This window comes from Callospermophilus lateralis, chromosome 13, assembly GCF_048772815.1.
Source record: "Callospermophilus lateralis isolate mCalLat2 chromosome 13, mCalLat2.hap1, whole genome shotgun sequence".
In the NCBI taxonomy this organism is placed as follows: Eukaryota; Metazoa; Chordata; class Mammalia; order Rodentia; family Sciuridae; genus Callospermophilus; species Callospermophilus lateralis.
This window is the reverse complement of record NC_135317.1, coordinates 108,949,773-108,966,530: the sequence shown is the minus strand read 5'-3', so window position 1 is coordinate 108,966,530 and position 16,758 is coordinate 108,949,773. Positions and strand designations below refer to the sequence as shown.

At 59.4% G+C, this 16,758-nt stretch overlaps 1 protein-coding gene across 1 annotated transcript in view; it reads right to left on the bottom strand.

Annotated features, from left to right (window-relative positions):
• Positions 1 to 6,517: 6,517 nt before the first annotated feature.
• The window catches only part of Lmx1a (LIM homeobox transcription factor 1 alpha), a 125,197-nt gene continuing 114,956 nt past the window's right edge, over positions 6,518 to 16,758 (bottom strand). The window contains exons 6-8 of the mRNA XM_077105109.1: positions 14,899 to 14,968; positions 11,701 to 11,871; positions 6,518 to 6,678 (exon numbers count right to left, since the gene is read on the bottom strand). Coding sequence (XP_076961224.1) covers positions 6,518 to 6,678; positions 11,701 to 11,871; positions 14,899 to 14,968 — 402 coding nt within the window. The remainder of the gene's footprint in view (positions 6,679 to 11,700; positions 11,872 to 14,898; positions 14,969 to 16,758) is intronic.

The window sequence follows — 16,758 nt, the reverse complement described above, 5'->3', positions numbered from 1 at the left end:
TCCAGGTGGCTGTCGCCGACAGATACACAGAGAAGTTCACCGAGACGGGGGCCAGAAAACCACCGGCCTGGTCGGCCTTTCTTTGGGGACAGGGCTCCAGCTCTGAAGGCCGAGCCTCTTGGGTCATCTGTACTCTCTAAAGCCCCCCCCCAGCTGCCTTGCCTGGTTGACTCCCTTTGCTGGGGACATGTCATTGGGGCCCTTTGCTCTTCACTGAGTAGCAGGAGGGGACAAGTGTGCCCACAGAGCTTCCTAACCGGCTCTGACTGTGTGAGTGAGTTGAGATCAGGCTCAGAGTCAAAGAAACACAAAGCCCAGGAGCTTCCAGAGAGAGGTTTATTTCTCACTTTTATCAGCCTCGACAGCTCAGGCGGCAAAGGCAGCTGGGCCCCGAGTCCTCGGGAAGCCAGGCCCTCCCACCTTGTCCTTCCCCCTGTGTGGCTCCAAGTCCAGCCCACCTCCTGTCACCATGCAGTTGTGCCGGCTCTGGCCATCACATCTGCATCCCATCCAGGAAGAAGGATGCGACAGAAGCAAAGGGCACCTGCCACCTGTCTCGGAAGGGAGGTGGTCACATGATGTCTCGTGGCACCTCTGCCTGTTCCACAGGGAGCAGGGCTGCACAGGCCTGGGAGGTGTAGGCTGTGTCCCAGGCCACCTTGTGCCAGGTAAAGGCAGGGCCTGGTTTAGGGACACGGTGTGGGGTGACAGCAGCCGAGCCACACCTGGACTCCGGTGTCTGCCATCACTATCAGGCGATCCTGGCCACACGCTCCTGCATCAGCATCAGCCTCTGCCTGAGCTCAAATTCCTCCAAGAGTCAACCCACCGCCCCAGCCGAGAGCCCTCTGCTCGCCCGTAGGACCGGCCTGGTGTCCAATCTTGCCCACGCAAGCTCTTCGGTCCAGAAGACCCTCCCTGCTCCCCACCTCCTGACCCCCACCCAGCTGTGGAGGTGAGGTCAAGCCCACCTTCCTCCCTCCTTGCTCCCAATGGCCTCTCAGGACCCTGCGGGGCACTCTGCAGCCTCTCGGCACCCTGCGGGGCACTCTGCAGCCTCTCGGGACCCTGCGGGGCACTCTGCAGCCTCTCGGGACCCTGCGGGGCACTCTGCAGCCTCTCGGGACCCTGCGGGGCACTCTGCAGCCTCTCGGCACCCTGCGGGGCACTCTGCAGCCTCTCGGCACCCTGCGGGGCACTCTGCAGCCTCTCGGCACCCTGCGGGGCACTCTGCAGCCTCTCGGCACCCTGCGGGGCACTCTGACACCTGGTAGACATGGACAGTTGTGAACCGGCCACACACGCGTGTTTGACCTGCAACACGGACGTGGGCGCCTGGATGGAGGGAAGAGCCCTCTTTGTCCTCTCACAGCACCTGGGCACCATGGGGTCCTAAGGCTCCCATGTGCCTGGCCACTTAGAAGGCAGGGTAGGGGAAGTGCAGGACCAAGGGCCAGGAGAGGCCGTCCTGAAACTCCCCTCTGACCCTCACTCACTCCACGGCCTCCCCATGGAACTCTACTCCCTGAGCTTCAAGCTTCTCATCCTGAGAAGAAGAAAACCTGTCTGACCAAATCCAGGGGCTGTTCTGAGACCACCACACGCACACACACGCACGCATGCGCATGCACACGCACTCACGCACGCATACACACGCACACACACGCACACACGCATGCACACACATACACATACCCTTTGTTCAATGCTTAACACCACGAAAACTGTAGGTGGGTAGCTTCTGTCTGGGTTTCTTTTTGACTCAAGCAAAAGAAACCCAAGGTCAAAGGTACCTGGAGGTTCGGCTTGGAGACAGGTGTGGGGCAGCCCCGGGATCTGGCAGTGGAACGGCCTGACCCTCCCTCCCAGGGCATCTCTGGGGATGACCCGCCATAGCCGTATCTCAGCTGTGCTTCTCCCTCCACGTCTGGGAGACAGGTGGCAGACTCTGGTTATGTGCCCTGGGCCCTTGGCTGCAGCAGCCCAGGTCACCCTGACTGACAGTCCTGGGAAGACCCTTGGTGCAGGAAGGTCAGGGTAGAGCAGGTGGCCTTGTCAGAGAGGCTGAAGGAGCACCTATGGCCAAACACAGCAGAGCCCCCTCGGGTTAGCAGGCACGCAGTGCCCAGGTGGCAGGCCCTGACTGGTTCCAAGGATGACCTGCACCGTTAGGGACTGCAGCTGGCTTCCTGGACCCGGTGGTGAACCCTTCAGATTCCCCCACCTCCCTGAAGGCCAGGACTCCACCCTGTGGCTCAGTGTCAGGCACATTAAATTTCTACAGGTGCTTGATTGCGGCAATTTCTTTGGTAAGTTGCAATTGCTCCCTGGGCAGGGCCAATGTCCTCTGCTCACCTCTGTGTTTCTATTACCTATCCCCCAAACTCACAATCCCAGGTGCTTAATAAATGCTGAATGAAAGGAGTGGGCGACGGAAGAGGGTCTAGGAGGGCCAGATAAAATGGTCAGCTGCTCAACTACCTGTGAGGGCCTCCCCACCTCAGGCTCAGGCTCCACCTGTCCTGTGGAGCCAGGGTATGGCAGGACGGAGGCCAAATACACTGTCCACCAGGGCTCCTTTTCCAGAACCCCCTGGAGGGCAGGAGGCTCACCAGGCAGTGGCAGCAGAACCTCAGCACCAGGGAGAGGGGCTGGTCACTGTGCCCTGACCTGGGACCTCCCTGGTTGCAGCTGCTGAGCATGACCACAGTTCACTGTGGTCAGTTCACCCTACTCCCCGGGGACGCTCTGCTGTGCCCTGGGACAGCACTGGGAAGGCCTAGTCACTGGCCCCACTGGGAGATGAAGAGAAGGCTGGCGGACGGTGCACACGGAGGGACATCATGTGACACTCCTGCAGGCCGGGTCGCTCCCACCCCCAGTCACTCCTGTGCAGGGTGGTGGTCTCCAGGCTTCTGGCCATGAACGTGGACCAGCACGGGGAAACAACGGGATTCGGGGATGGGTGTGTTGATTTGGTTCTGAGTGAGTTGTGACTCTTGCTGGCAGTTTTATCAGTTAAATCTCAACACTTTCACCTCAATTTGAAACTATTGGTAGAGAAAGAGAGGGTGAGGAAAAGGGAGGGAAGGAGGGGGAAGAGGTTGAGGGAGAGACTGATTCTGCTGCAGGTCAGTCAGGTTGTCTCTGCCTCTGGGCTTGCAGCTGGCCACACCCATTCTCCTCCCTCTTTGGCTGTCCAGGGGCTCACACCTCTGCAGGGGGCCCAGCACCCCCTTGGCCCCAGGCTCTCTGCTGTCAGACCAGCCTCACATCTTCCCCAAAGCAGGCCACAGGAGGAAGGAGAGGGCCCGTGGCTGCAGAGACCCCACCACCGGAGCTCTGTTTCCTTGCCACGTCTTGGTAACTGGGATTGATCTGCAGGGTTTTCAGTGGCCAAAGATCTGTGTGCCTTAAAACAACACCCGACCCCTGGCTCAGGATGGGCAGGACCCGCAGAGAACCCAGGCACTGTCCCGTGGGGGCTGAACGGGGGGCTGACAGGGGGAAGCAGCCTCCTCGGCTCAGGGGAGCCAGGGCCTCCGTGTCTTTACCCGTGATCTGAGATTCCATTCACCTGGTCAGTGACCACACCTAGAACAGGCCCGGCCCACAGCAGGGCACCAAGGCTACCCCCCAGGGCAGGGCTGGAGCTCCGCAGGGCTCACCCCTGCCCTCTGAGGGAGGAGCTGGGCCATCCCTGCACCCACACAGAAGCCAGCTCGGCATGAAGCAGCCCAAGGCCACACAGCACAGGTGAAGGGGCTGTGGCTCAGGTCTAGAGGCATCCACTAGGAGTGCAAAGGAAAGAAGGAGGCAGCCAGTCCTCAGGGAGAGGGTGGGAGCCCTGTACAGCACTCACCGTGCACAGGGGAGAGGGGCCCTCACAGCCTGGCCTGGACCTTCGCCTGAGGACACGCCCACATCTCTACTGCGCCTACATCGTAAACCCTGAGGTCTGGTTGAGGCAGCAGGCAGCAGCAGTCCCTCCCCAGGACACCTGATGCGGCCCCACCGGCTCCTCGGGTAGGCCAGGCCCTGGTCCTGAAGGACGCACAGGTGTCTGTGGGTAAATGTCCACTCCTAGCTCCTCTGGGAGCTGAGGCCCACGGGGGGCTGGGGGCAGACACAGGCCTCCTGGGGGCTCTCCTGCGGCCTGGTCTGACTCCTCTCTCTCCTCCCAAGCCCCCAGCACGCAGTGGTGAGCCCAGGGGGAGACAGCTTTGCATAATTAAAGGTGGTGAAAACAGAAAGCAGTGTCCCCTTTGAGCATGCTCCTGGGCCCTGCAGCATTCGGAGCTCCTACCCGTGTCCCTCATGGTCATGGCCAGCCCGTTCTCTACACTGCAGGTGACTGGAGCTCTGCCCTCCCGTCCTGGGCGAGAAGGCTGCCCCGCGGCCCACCCTCACCGCCAGCCAACGTTCCCATGGCAGGAGTGCACACCGCTCTGTGCCAGCAAACATGAAGCCAGAATGACCACGCCTCTGCCTCCGCGGCCTGTGAGGCCGTGCCCTCCCCCCAGGGAGCGGGAGGCCTTCCTCGGGCTTTGCTTTGGCCACCCCTTATGTTCGCTAAAAGCTTCGGGTCAGGTCGTGCCCTGGGGCCCCATGGACACCACTCTGGAGCCCCGGCCCTGCTGCCCTCCCACCCTGGAATGAACACAGCTCATTTACAAGAGGTCTTTAATTTCACCGTGGCCAGGAGGAAGTGCAGTTGACCTGTGTTCCTGTTCACTCACATGATGTCGGCCACGCCCTCCAGCTGAGCTTCACACAGAACCCTGGGCTGTCCAGCGTCTGCGTGATCTCGCTGGTCACACTGGTGTGGCTGACTTGGTGGTTTGCATAAATCATACACGAGGGCACAAAAATCATAGGACACAGACTCTACCCTAAGGGACATGCTCGCTCCAGCTCACAGGGAGTGGAGGGGACCTGTGGCTGTGTGCAAGGCTCCAGTGATGTCCCCGCAGTGGGACCACACCTGTCACAGCCCCTCAGAAGAGTCCAGCCCACCCTCTCTGGTTCCCAGAAGCCCTCCTAGCACAGAAGACCCTTTCTAGCCCCCGCTGGAGACCAGGGAGTAGAAGCCCCGGGCACAGGGCTGCTAGGTCTTATGCACTCAGGGCCAGACCCGCGGGCTGGGCAGACCCCCGTCCCACGGGTCCTCCCAGCCTTGGAGAGCTCCACGGGCTGTGCAGAAACAGCACCTCGACTACAGGGCCTCGGAACGCTGCCGCAAAGAGCCAGATGCTACGGGCAGCATGTCCAGCTTTCCGGGCCACACAGCTTGCCACATATCCTCTCTCTTATTCAAATGCCACCTTAAAAACCAGGAAGCAGGCCCTCAGGACATAGCTGGTCAGCCCCTGCTCTGGCACACCACCACGCCTGCTCTTGTCCCCTGGGCCTGAGCCTGTCCCACTGAAGGACTCCAGCCTCCTCCCGAGCTGCCAGCTCTGCCAGTATGGGCTTCGCAGAGGTACGGGCGGGCCTGCCACCCTCAGCCGTGACACAGAGGCCTTCCTGCCTGCAGTCCCAGGCAGCCTGCTGCACCAAGTAGGTGAGCTGCTTCTATTTTAAACAAACACCAGATCTTGGCTGCAGCCCTACTATGTGTCCTGGGGTGTCACCTCAGTGTCCCCAGGGAGGTAGGTCCACATGGTCAGCCTCACCCACACTTGTGAATGCTGAGGGCCCCCAACCGCCCAGCAGCATGTCAGAATCTGAGGGAAAGCCCAAGAATAGCCACATGGCTTCTAAGAACGTGATCAGAGATTGTTCTGTCCCCCCCTCCCCCCGCAGACCCAGTGATTGGACCCCAGGGAGCAGGACTCCTCTGGGGGAGACTGGCAGCACAGGGAGCTGTTCCCAGGCTGGAAGGCTCTGGAGCAGACGGGCTCCGGCACCACGGGGCGGGAGGCAGTCTCTCCGCCCTGCTGACAAATCTCTTCAAACTAAAAATAAAGCTTATAAAAAGTAAATCATCTCATTTTATAACTTAAGTGCATCAAGCATTTCCTTAAATATAGTTCACACTGAAAATAAAGTTACTTTTGCTGTACAGTTGGAGTCTGTTATAATTATGAATAAACTTTGATGACAAGGTATGAAAGGTTATGCAATCACGCACACAGCTGTCTGTCTGTCTGTCGTGGGTGTACAGACAGACAGATATATGCACCTCTTCACAAGAGCTTCCCCAAACTGCGGGAAGTTGTTAGGAGCCCCTAGGTATCTAATTTGCATGAGTGTCTATATTAAAGTCCCTGTCCTTAATGATAAGCACATCTTCCTATCTAATCCTAAGACTCTTATTAGAAACATTGAACTAGGCAATCCGTGACACACTCAGTCTTTGGAAATGCTGAGCTATGCCAAATCATTATACGACAGCACCCCCACACACCTCCCTCCCCAGCCCACCTCTGCCCTGGCCTCCCCGTCCTAAAGCCAGCGGCCCCTCACAGAATATGGTGGTTCCACGTGGGAGCCTAGCCACAGACACTGGGAAGACTCAAGAGGTGAAGTACGAATTCTGCATGGAGTACAGGTGGTCAATGGGGTTGCCCACTCTGGACTGCAGGGGTCCGGATTCTGAGGTTGCTAGGAAACAGTCACCCAGGTTACTGAGGGAAGTGTCGTCACTATCCAGGTCATGGAACAGGGGCTCAGCACCTGAAATGGAGAAGAGATACTGACAGGAGGTCTGGGAGGAGAGACTTGCCTCAGTGTTAGGAAATGCAGGCAAATGCACATCCCTGTGACTCTTTCCACAGTGGGAGGAAAAGCAGGGGCTGGGGACAGCAGCTACAGAGAGAACCAGGAGGGACATGATCCAGGAGTCTGTCATCTCAACAGGGGCTCCTGTCCAAAGTGCAACACGTGGAACCATAAACCAGGACACACGGTGCTAAATGGAGTGCAACAGAGCAAAGGATAGCATGCACAGAGAGCAGGGGTGGGAGGCAGGATCCTCGCAGAGGCTGGGCCAGAGCCTGCAGAGGCTGGGCCAGGGGCCTGCAGAGGCTGGGCCAGGGGTCTGCAGAGTCTGGGTCAGGGGTCTACAGAGGCTGGGCCAGGGGTCTACAGAGGCTGGGTCAGGGGCCTACAGAGGCTGGGTCAGGGAACTGCAGAGGCTGGGTCAGGGGTCTACAGAGGCTGGGTCAGGGGTCTGCAGAGGCTGGGTCAGGGGTCTAAGAGGCTGGGTCAGGGGCCTACAGAGGCTGGGCCAGGGGTCTGCAGAGGCTGGGTCAGGGGTCTACAGAGGCTGGGCCAGGGGTCTACAGAGGCTGGGCCAGGGGTCTGCAGAGTCTGGGTCAGGGAACTGCAGAGGCTGGGTCAGGGGTCTACAGAGGCTGGGTCAGGGGTCTGCAGAGGCTGGGTCAGGGGTCTACAGAGGCTGGGTCAGGGGTCTACAGAGGCTGGGCCAGGGGTCTACAGAGGCTGGGTCAGGGGCCTACAGAGGCTGGGTCAGGGGCCTACAGAGGCTGGGCCAGGGGTCTGCAGAGTCTGGGTCAGGGGTCTACAGAGGCTGGGTCAGGGGTCTACAGAGGCTGGGCCAGGGGTCTGCAGAGTCTGGGTCAGGGAACTGCAGAGGCTGGGTCAGGGGTCTACAGAGGCTGGGTCAGGGGTCTGCAGAGGCTGGGTCAGGGGTCTACAGAGGCTGGGTCAGGGGTCTACAGAGGCTGGGCCAGGGGTCTACAGAGGCTGGGTCAGGGGCCTACAGAGGCTGGGTCAGGGGCCTACAGAGGCTGGGCCAGGGGTCTGCAGAGTCTGGGTCAGGGGTCTACAGAGGCTGGGCCAGGGGTCTGCAGAGGCTGGGTCAGGGGTCTGCGTGGCTGCCGGGGCCAGGGGTCTGCAGAGTCTGGGTCAGGGGTCTACAGAGGCTGGGTCAGGGGCGTCTAGCAGAGGCTGGGTCAGGGGGCCTACAGAGGCTGGGCCAGGGGTCTGCAGAGTCTGGGTCAGGGGTCTACAGAGGCTGGGTCAGGGGTCTACAGAGGCTGGCAGGGGTCTACAGAGGCTGGGTCAGGGGCCTGCAGAGGCTGGGGCAGGGGTCTGCAGAGGCTGGGCCAGGGGTCTACAGAGGCTGGGCCAGGGGTCTGCAGAGGCCTGGGTCAGGGGTCTACAGAGGCTGGGCCAGGGGTCTACAGAGGCTGGGCCAGGGGTCTACAGAGGCTGGGCCAGGGGTCTGCAGAGGCTGGGCCAGGGGTCTACAGAGGCTGGGCCAGGGGTCTACAGAGGCTGGGCCAGGGGTCTACAGAGGCTGGGCCAGGGGTCCTACAGAGGCTGGGTCATGGGGTCTACAGAGGCTGGGCCAGGGGTCTGCAGAGTCTGGGTCAGGGGTCTACAGAGGCTGGGCCAGGGGTCTACAGAGGCTGGGTCAGGGGCCTACAGAGGCTGGGCCAGGGGTCTCCAGAGGCATGGGTCAGGGGTCTACAGAGGCTGGGTCAGGGGTCTACAGAGGCTGGGTCAGGGGCCTACAGAGGCTGGGCCAGGGGTCTACAGAGGCTGGGTCAGGGGTCTACAGAGGCTGGGCCAGGGGTCTACAGAGGCTGGGCCAGGGGTTCTACAGAGGCTTGGGTCAGGGGTCTGCAGAGTCTGGGTCAGGGTCTACAGAGGCTGCCAGGGGTCTACAGAGGCTGGGCCAGGGGTCTGCAGAGTCTGGGTCAGGGTCTACAGTGCTGGGTCAGGGGCCTCAGAGGCTGGGCCAGGGGTCTGCAGAGTCTGGGTCAGGGTCTACAGAGTCTGGGTCAGGGGTCTACAGAGGCTGGGCCAGGGGTCTACAGAGGCTGGGTCAGGGGTCTGCAGAGGCTGGGCCAGGGGTCTGCAGAGGCTGGGTCAGGGGTCTCAGAGGCTGGGCCAGGGGTCTGCAGAGGCTGGGCCAGGGGTCTACAGAGGCTGGGCAGGCTCTGCAGAGTCTGGGTCAGGGGCTACAGAGGCTGGGTCAGGGGCCTACAGAGGCTGGGTCAGGGGCCTACAGAGGCTGGGCCAGGGGTCTGCAGAGTCTGGGTCAGGGGTCTACAGAGTCTGGGTCAGGGTCTACAGAGGCTGGGCCAGGGGTCTACAGAGGCTGGGTCAGGGGTCTACAGAGGCTGGGCCAGGGGTCTGCAGAGGCTGGGTCAGGGGTCTACAGAGGCTGGGCCAGGGGTCTGCAGAGGCTGGGCCAGGGGTCTACAGAGGCTGGGCCAGGGGCCTGCAGAGGCTGGGTCAGGGGCCTACAGAGGCTGGGCCAGGGGTCTACAGAGGCTGGGCCAGGGGTCTACAGAGGCTGGGCCAGGGGTCTGCAGAGTCTGGGTCAGGGGCCTGCAGAGGCTGGGCCAGGGGTCTGCAGAGTCTGGGTCAGGGGCCTGCAGAGGCTGGGCCAGGGGTCTACAGAGGCTGGGCCAGGGGTCTACAGAGGCTGGGCCAGGGGTCTACAGAGGCTGGGTCAGGGGTCTACAGAGGCTGGGTCAGGGGTCTGCAGAGTCTGGGTCAGGGGTCTACAGAGGCTGGGCCAGGGGTCTACAGAGGCTGGGCCAGGGGTCTACAGAGGCTGGGTCAGGGGTCTGCAGAGTCTGGGTCAGGGGTCTACAGAGGCTGGGCCAGGGGTCTCACGAGGCTGGGCCAGGGGTCTGCAGAGTCTGGGTCCGGGGCTGCAGAGTCTGGGTCAGGGGTCTACAGAGGCTGGGCCAGGGGCCTGCAGAGGCTGGGCCAGGGGTCTACAGAGGCTGGGCCAGGGGCCTGCAGAGGCTGGGCCAGGGGTCTGCAGAGCTGGGCCAGGGGCCTGCAGAGGCTGGGCCAGGGTCTACAGAGCTGGGTCAGGGGCCTACAGAGGGCTGGGCCAGGGGCCTGCAGAGGCTGGGCCAGGGGCCTGCAGAGGATGGGCCAGGGGTCTACAGAGGCTGGGTCAGGCCTACAGAGGCTGGGCCAGGGGCCTGCAGAGGCTGGGCCAGGGGTCTACAGAGGCTGGGTCAGGGACCTGCAGAGTCTGGGTCAGGGGCCTGCAGAGGCTGGGCCAGGGACTTACAGAGGCTGGGCCAGGGGCCTGCAGAGTCTGGGCCAGGGGCCTGCAGAGTCTGGGCCAGGGGTCTACAGAGGCTGGGTCCGGGGCCTGCAGAGTCTGGGCCAGGGGCCTGCAGAGGCTGGGTCAGGGACTTACAGAGGCTGGGCCAGGGACTTACAGAGGCTGGGCCAGGGGTCTACAGAGGCTGGGTCAGGGGTCTACAGAGGCTGGGTCAGGGACCTGCAGAGGCTGGGCCAGGGACTTACAGAGGCTGGGTCAGGGGTCTACAGAGGCTGGGTCAGGGGTCTACAGAGGCTGCCCCAGAGCCTGCAGAGGCTGGGCCAGGGATCCTGCAGGGGCTGGGCCAGGGGCCTGCAGAGGCTGGGCCAGGGGTCTATAGAGGCTGGGCCAGGGGCCTGCAGAGGCTGGGCCAAGGACCCTGTAGACTTGGCCTCAGAAGTGGCTCTCGGAGAGTCTGACAGGAGCGTCCAGGATGACCACTGCCCTCTCCAACAGAGCACGCAGGCCGAGTGCCTTCTGTTTCCAAGCTGCTTGGCGCAGGACAGGGATGGTGGTGCACCCTCCACACAGAAGCCAAAAGGGCTCCTCCTGGGACAGCCGAGGGATGCAGCAGCCAGAGGGGCGGCAAGGTGGCCTTCACCTGTGCCTGAAGTGACCAGGGGCAAACAGCCAACCTTGTGAGGTCACCAGGGCCTTCGGTAACATGGCCCCTGAGACTCTGAGAGGACAACATGACACAAACCTCCTCTGCCTGCTTACCAAGGCCTAGTGCAAAGAGGCCCCACTGGACTGTGCCAGCTGAAGGATGGACATCAGGGAGGTGCTCATGTGTCCACAGGACACCAGGGATATGCATTGTGTGCACAGATCTGTGCATGAATGAGGTCAGCCCAGAAAGACCCTGCGAGGTCCAGCTGGTGAAGGCTTGCTGAGTGTGAGATGTGTGCAAGTAGCGCGCCTTTAACAAGAGAACTTATTTGGAGGGGTGGGGGGACTGGGGATTGAGGCCAGGGGCGCTTAACCACTGAGCCACATCCCCAGGTCTTTTATTTTTCATTTTAAGACAGGGCCTCACTAAGTTGCGTAGGTCCTTACTAAGTTGCCGAGGCTGGCCTCAGCTTCCTGAGCTGCTGGGATTATAGGTGTGTGTCACCACACCTGGCCATGAGTTTTTTTAAGTGAGGGAGAAATGTGGACAAAATCTTCATGAGGATTTTGTCTTTGATACTTCTTTTTTGAAGGCTTGCTGATAAAACTATCTTTTAGCTATCAGAGTAAGAGGCACAGTGATTCCATCTAAAGATCAATGCATTGTACTCCTCCTAGAACTCTGTGAGTGGCCCACAGTCAACCCTGAGGTTGAGCTTTTTAGCCTTGCAGCCCTGGGCTCACTCTCCTCGGTGGTCCCCAGGCCTCACCTCCGAGCACTGGCTCACAGAGAGAGCTGGAGGGGACAAGAGGGATGCTCAGCGAGGAAGCCTCGGGAACTCTGAGAGGAACCTCACTGGTAAGCACACAGGAGCCTTCCCCCTGCAGCCACCAGTAGCTGACCCTGGGGTGACTCTAGCCCTGCTTTGTGGGGCACTTGTCATGCGGGGAAGCCACAGTGAGCATCTGGGAGCTGCGCAGGTGCATCTGGGAGGGAAGGAGGGACCACAGCAGGTGGGAGGCCCGTGGGGCTCAAGGCCTCTTACCATAAGGGTGCATGTGATCTCCAGGCATCTGGGGTGGGGTGAGGCCCTGTCGGAAGGGGTCGGAGCTGTAGACGCTCTGCTCGATGGCCAGCAGCTGCTGCGGGGTGGGCAGAGCCGTGTAGGGGTTCATGATCCCTTCCATCCCAGCACTCCCGCCACCATTTGTCTGAGCTGCGGAACAAAGAAGGTGGCAGATCATTCTCGATTTGTAGCCCCGAGCCCCACCTGGACCTCACACCCCTCACTACCAGATGCCCATGCTGTGATCCAGGACACCCCAGGCAGACACCACCACATCTCTCGGGACGTTTGGAAATCACACTCTAGGTCAGACCTACACAGTGTGGGAGTGACCACCGAAGGGTTCAGACACCAGGTGCTGAGAATTACAGAGGCCACCTCAAGCTGCCCCCAGTGACTGTGTGATGGTGGCTGCAGAGCTTCATGCCTGGGCTGCTAAGAGCCATAGCGGAGTAGGAATGACGCATGGCATTTTTGGTTGAAAGGTGATGCCAACAAGCCATTGAGATGATAATGATTATGTTAAGATCTGCATTCAATTGGATATTAGACCCCTGTTGTCCGCCTTGGCCTGCTACTTTGGAGCTCTCGCAGGACTCCCGGAGAGTTCCCATTGGTTGGGGAAGTGCGGTAGGAGGGAATTTCCGGAGGTGGGAATTCCGGTTGGTGTGGTGTATCCCGGGAGAAGGTGTTCGCGGGAGTTTTGAAAATAAAGTCTATTCCTGCTTGAGTGGCTCGTGATTTGTGCCCAGCCAGACTACGGCATTTGGTGGCCCGTATGGGGAACGCCTGAATCTTGGGGGTAAGTGAAATTGCTCACCCCTGAGGGAGAGCAAAAGAATGGGTGACCATTTCAAAAAACAATGTGTTCTTGTTTTTATTTATTTTGTTTTTGTTTCAAGCTGCCTATCCCTAGAACTTTCTCAGGCAAACTGGGAAAAATGGTTGGCTCAAGGTTTGAAGTTGTTCGGCCCTGAGGAAAAGAAAATCGATACAACGATTTTTTGTTCTGTTTTTGTTTCATTTTGCTTTGGTTTTGTTTTGAGTTATCTGTTTGAGTTGCATTATCCTTGTAGCAGAAATATGGGGTCAGAAATTACCAAAAAACAAACCAAAAGAAGGTTAAGTAAATTGTTAGAGGAAGGAGGCACCCCAGTAAAACCAAAAAGAATCAGGGCATACGTTGATACAATACAAAAATGCAGCCCATGGCTTTTAAGGAGGAGTTGTTGACTACATCACAATGGGACCATCATGGTGAAGATTTAAGGGACAGGGAAAAGAAACACCCAGGAACTCTGCCAGTTGGCACATTGCCATTGTGGGTGATGATACGATTTTGTTTGCCTATCCAAAGATTTCAGTTCAGATTATGGTAGAAGTCATATTAGATCAGGAAAAAGAGGAGGCCTCTCGAGATAGTCAGAAAGGGGAAGAAAGTTTAGAGCAGAAAAAGCCATCAGGGGAAAAGTTACAACAGGAGGCTGCTACTAACACCTTTCTATCACCAGAGGACGTAAGTGTCCAACCAACAGCTCCACCTATGGGGCCCTCAACCCCCGAAGTTGATAGATGGGATCTAAGACAGGACCTCAAAGATTAGCATGCCCTGTATTTGGAGGCGGCAAGAAGGCAGCGAATTCACCATGTTTTAGATTTCAAACAGTGAAGCAGGCTAAAAGAGGCATCTCTCATTGTTAAGTGAGAGTTAAGGGACTCTTGGCTGCAAGGGCCAAATTATGAATCAAGCCTAGCCCAGACATCAAGCATAGCTCAGGGTCTAAGCAAGGACGAGGACCAACGTCTGGTGGCACAGCCTTCAAGAAGCGGTCCACAGGCCTGCAGCAATGGCCCCGCCTGAGAGCTTGTTAAAAACCTAGGCTCTTGGGGCCATACGACTTTCCTTAAAAATCAGAACCTGAACTTCACCAAGACTGCAGGTGACCTGTGCGCACACTGACGTGTGAGACCCAGTCCAAGGCACAGGCCGTTCAAGGAACCCTGGTGGGTGCCGAGTCCTTTAAGAATGACATGGCTCTAACATGTAAGTGTGGATACTTATCCCTAGCACTTCTTGAACACAGACTGTCCGTTCACTCCCCTCCCAACTCCTCACTCCTCCCCTATAAAAAAAAAAAAAAAGAAGGTACATCCAGCGAGGGGTGGGTGGAAAGCCCAGCGCAACAATACAACAGTCACTAGTATGGTAATATGTAAAAATGTGGATGTGTAACGGATGGGATTCTGCAATCTGTATACAGGGTAAAAATGGGAGTTCATAACCCACTTGAATCAAATGTATGAAATATGATATGTCAAGAGCTATGTAATGTTTTGAACAACTAACAATAAAAAAATAAATGAATTTTTAAAAAAATAAAATATATATGATGTCAAAAAAAAAAAAAAGAAAGAAAGAAGCCATCCCAACAGAGCGTAGTCAAAGACGACTCCCAAACTGGCTCCAGCCCTCACCGATGCCAGGAGGTGAGACTGGCGGAGCCTTCGTCATTATTTTACACTATTTTGAAGGGGTTGCTATGGTTTGGAAATGAGTCTCCTCCAGAGGCCGATGCTAGAGGCTTGGTTCTCAGCCTGTGGCACTGTGGGGGTCCGGGCGGCTTTGGGGACCAGTGGGAGGAAGTGGGTCACTGGCACATACCCGGAAGCTCCCTCTCTGTCCTCCAGCCCCCGCCCCGCCTGACTCTGCTTTCTGGTCCCCACGGGGCAGGCAGTTCCTATGCCACACACTCCCCACGGTGCGCTGCCTCTCACGGACCCAAGGCAACAGGCCCGACGTGGACGGGAACCCCGAGCCAGACCACCTCTCCGTGAAGTCGATGGTCTCAGGTAACTGTCACAGGGATGACGGGGAGGCTTCTACCAAACCGGCCATCCTAGAGGAGGGGGACTGGACATGAGAACCAGGATGCGTCCCTGACTCCACAGACGTCTGATGTGTGCCCTAACCCTGACCGGTCCAGGCCAGGCTCTGCAGGAGCCAGAGCTCTGGAAGTGCTGCCCGGGGCCTCATGCTCTCACGGGCTCCTCCTGGCTCACCCCCATGTGGCGGGCTTCTCTCTCCAGTCGGGGGCTGGGCTCCACTGAGTGCCCGTCGCTCATGGAGCTGGGCAGGTGCTGGCCTGGGGCGCAGGGCCGGACTCGGCCAGGGCTTACCAGAACTCAGCCGCTGCGTGTTCTGCTGGTCCTGCTGCTGCTGCTGCTGCCGCCGGGCCAGCTTCTTCATCTGGTGGGAGAGACGGCCCATCAGAGTTGGCCATGACAGGCCACTCACCAGGGGCAGGAAGGGCCTCCACCCCCCACACGAAGCCAGGCTGAGGAAGAGATCCCCAAGACCCCTTCACAGCTGCTGGGGAGGACACTCACCCCCAGGAACAGGGACTCCCTCTCAGCAAGGCTGCACGGTGGCTTGGATGAGCAGGAGACGATTCCGCCACTGGCCACCTTGAGTCTGAGACCCACCCAGAGCCTCAGCTGAGACACTGAGCCCCACGTTTCCCAAACTGTGTTCTGTTGGAACAGGGGAACCTTGGTGCCCCATAATATGTTAACACATGTGTGTGTGGGGGAGAGAGGGGGAGGGGGGGAGAGAGGGGGGAGAGAGGGGGGGAGAGGGGGGAGGGGGGAGAGGGAGGGAGAGAGGGGGGAGAGGGGGGGAGAGGGGGGAGGGGGAGAGGGGGGAGAGAGGGGGGAGAGAGGGGGAGGGGGAGAGGGGGGGAGAGAGGGGGGGAGGGGGAGGGGGGAGGGGGGGTAGAGGGGGGAGAGAGGGGGGAGAGGGGGGAGGGGGAGAGGGGGGGAGAGGGGGGAGGGGGGAGAGGGGGGAGGGGGGGAGAGAGGAGAGAGAGAGAGAGAGAGAGAGAGGAGAGAGAGAGGAGAGGAGAGGGGGGAGAGAGAGAGAGGGGAGAGAGGGAGAGAGAGAGAGGAGAGAGGGGGAGAGGGGGGAGGGGGGAGAGGGAGGGAGAGAGAGGAGAGAGAGGAGAGGAGAGAGGGGGGGAGAGGGGGGAGAGAGAGGGAGAGAGGAGAGAGAGAGAGGAGAGGAGAGAGGGGGGGAGAGGGGGGGAGAGAGAGAGAGAGGGGAGAGAGAGGGGAGAGAGAGAGGAGAGAGGGGGAGAGAGAGAGAGGGAGAGAGAGAGAGAGAGAGAGAAGAGAGAGAGAGAGAGAGGAGGGAGAGAGGAGAGAGGGGGGAGAGAGGAGAGAGGGGGGGAGAGGGGGAGAGGGGGGAGGGGGGAGAGAGGGGGGAGAGAGAGGGGGGAGGAGGGGGGGAGAGAGAGGGAGGGGGGGGAGAGAGAGAGAGAGAAGAAACACTGCATTTTAAATAAATGTCTTCACTGCAAGGTTCCCGGGGGTCTGAGTGCTTCTCTGCCTTATGCCTCCGTGGGGAAGGGAGCCTCTTCAGTGCCTGCTCCCTGGAGCCCATTCGGATGGCTCACCCATCCCTAGCCTCACTCTGGGGAATTCCACTGCAGGAACGGTCCCCTCGCCCACCCGGAGCAAACGCCGCGATGCAGCCCCTTGGCAGACACAGGCAGTTGCAGGGGTGGAAAAGGCAGGGGCAGAAGTTCCAAGAGGGCCCACGGCAGGGCGGCAGGCTGGCCAGCCAGGAGGGCAGGGCGGCAGGTGGGCTGAGCTGCAGGGGAGGGCAGGGAGGGCTCTCACACCACCATGCCAACAGGTGGTCTTGGGCCAGTCATCAGAGTGCTTTGGGGTTTCTCTTTGAAATACCAAAAATGAAATGAAACAAACAAACAAACCCCTGGTATCTGTAGTGCACAGGTATACATTGAAAAAATGTAAATTAAAAGAAAGATGGTTCTCCAAAGACCTGATTGGTACCGATGGTTGGCCGGATTCAGAGGCAGGGCCACTAGAAAACAGACAGATGCCTCAGTGGGCCTTCCCGGGGCGCCTGGCTGAAGCCCAGTGGCAGCAGGATTCTGCTGGAGAGAGCTGCCCTCCAGGGAGCTCAGGTAGGAACTCGTGGCCAGGGCACAGCCCCTGCTCCTGCGGCAGGAAGGG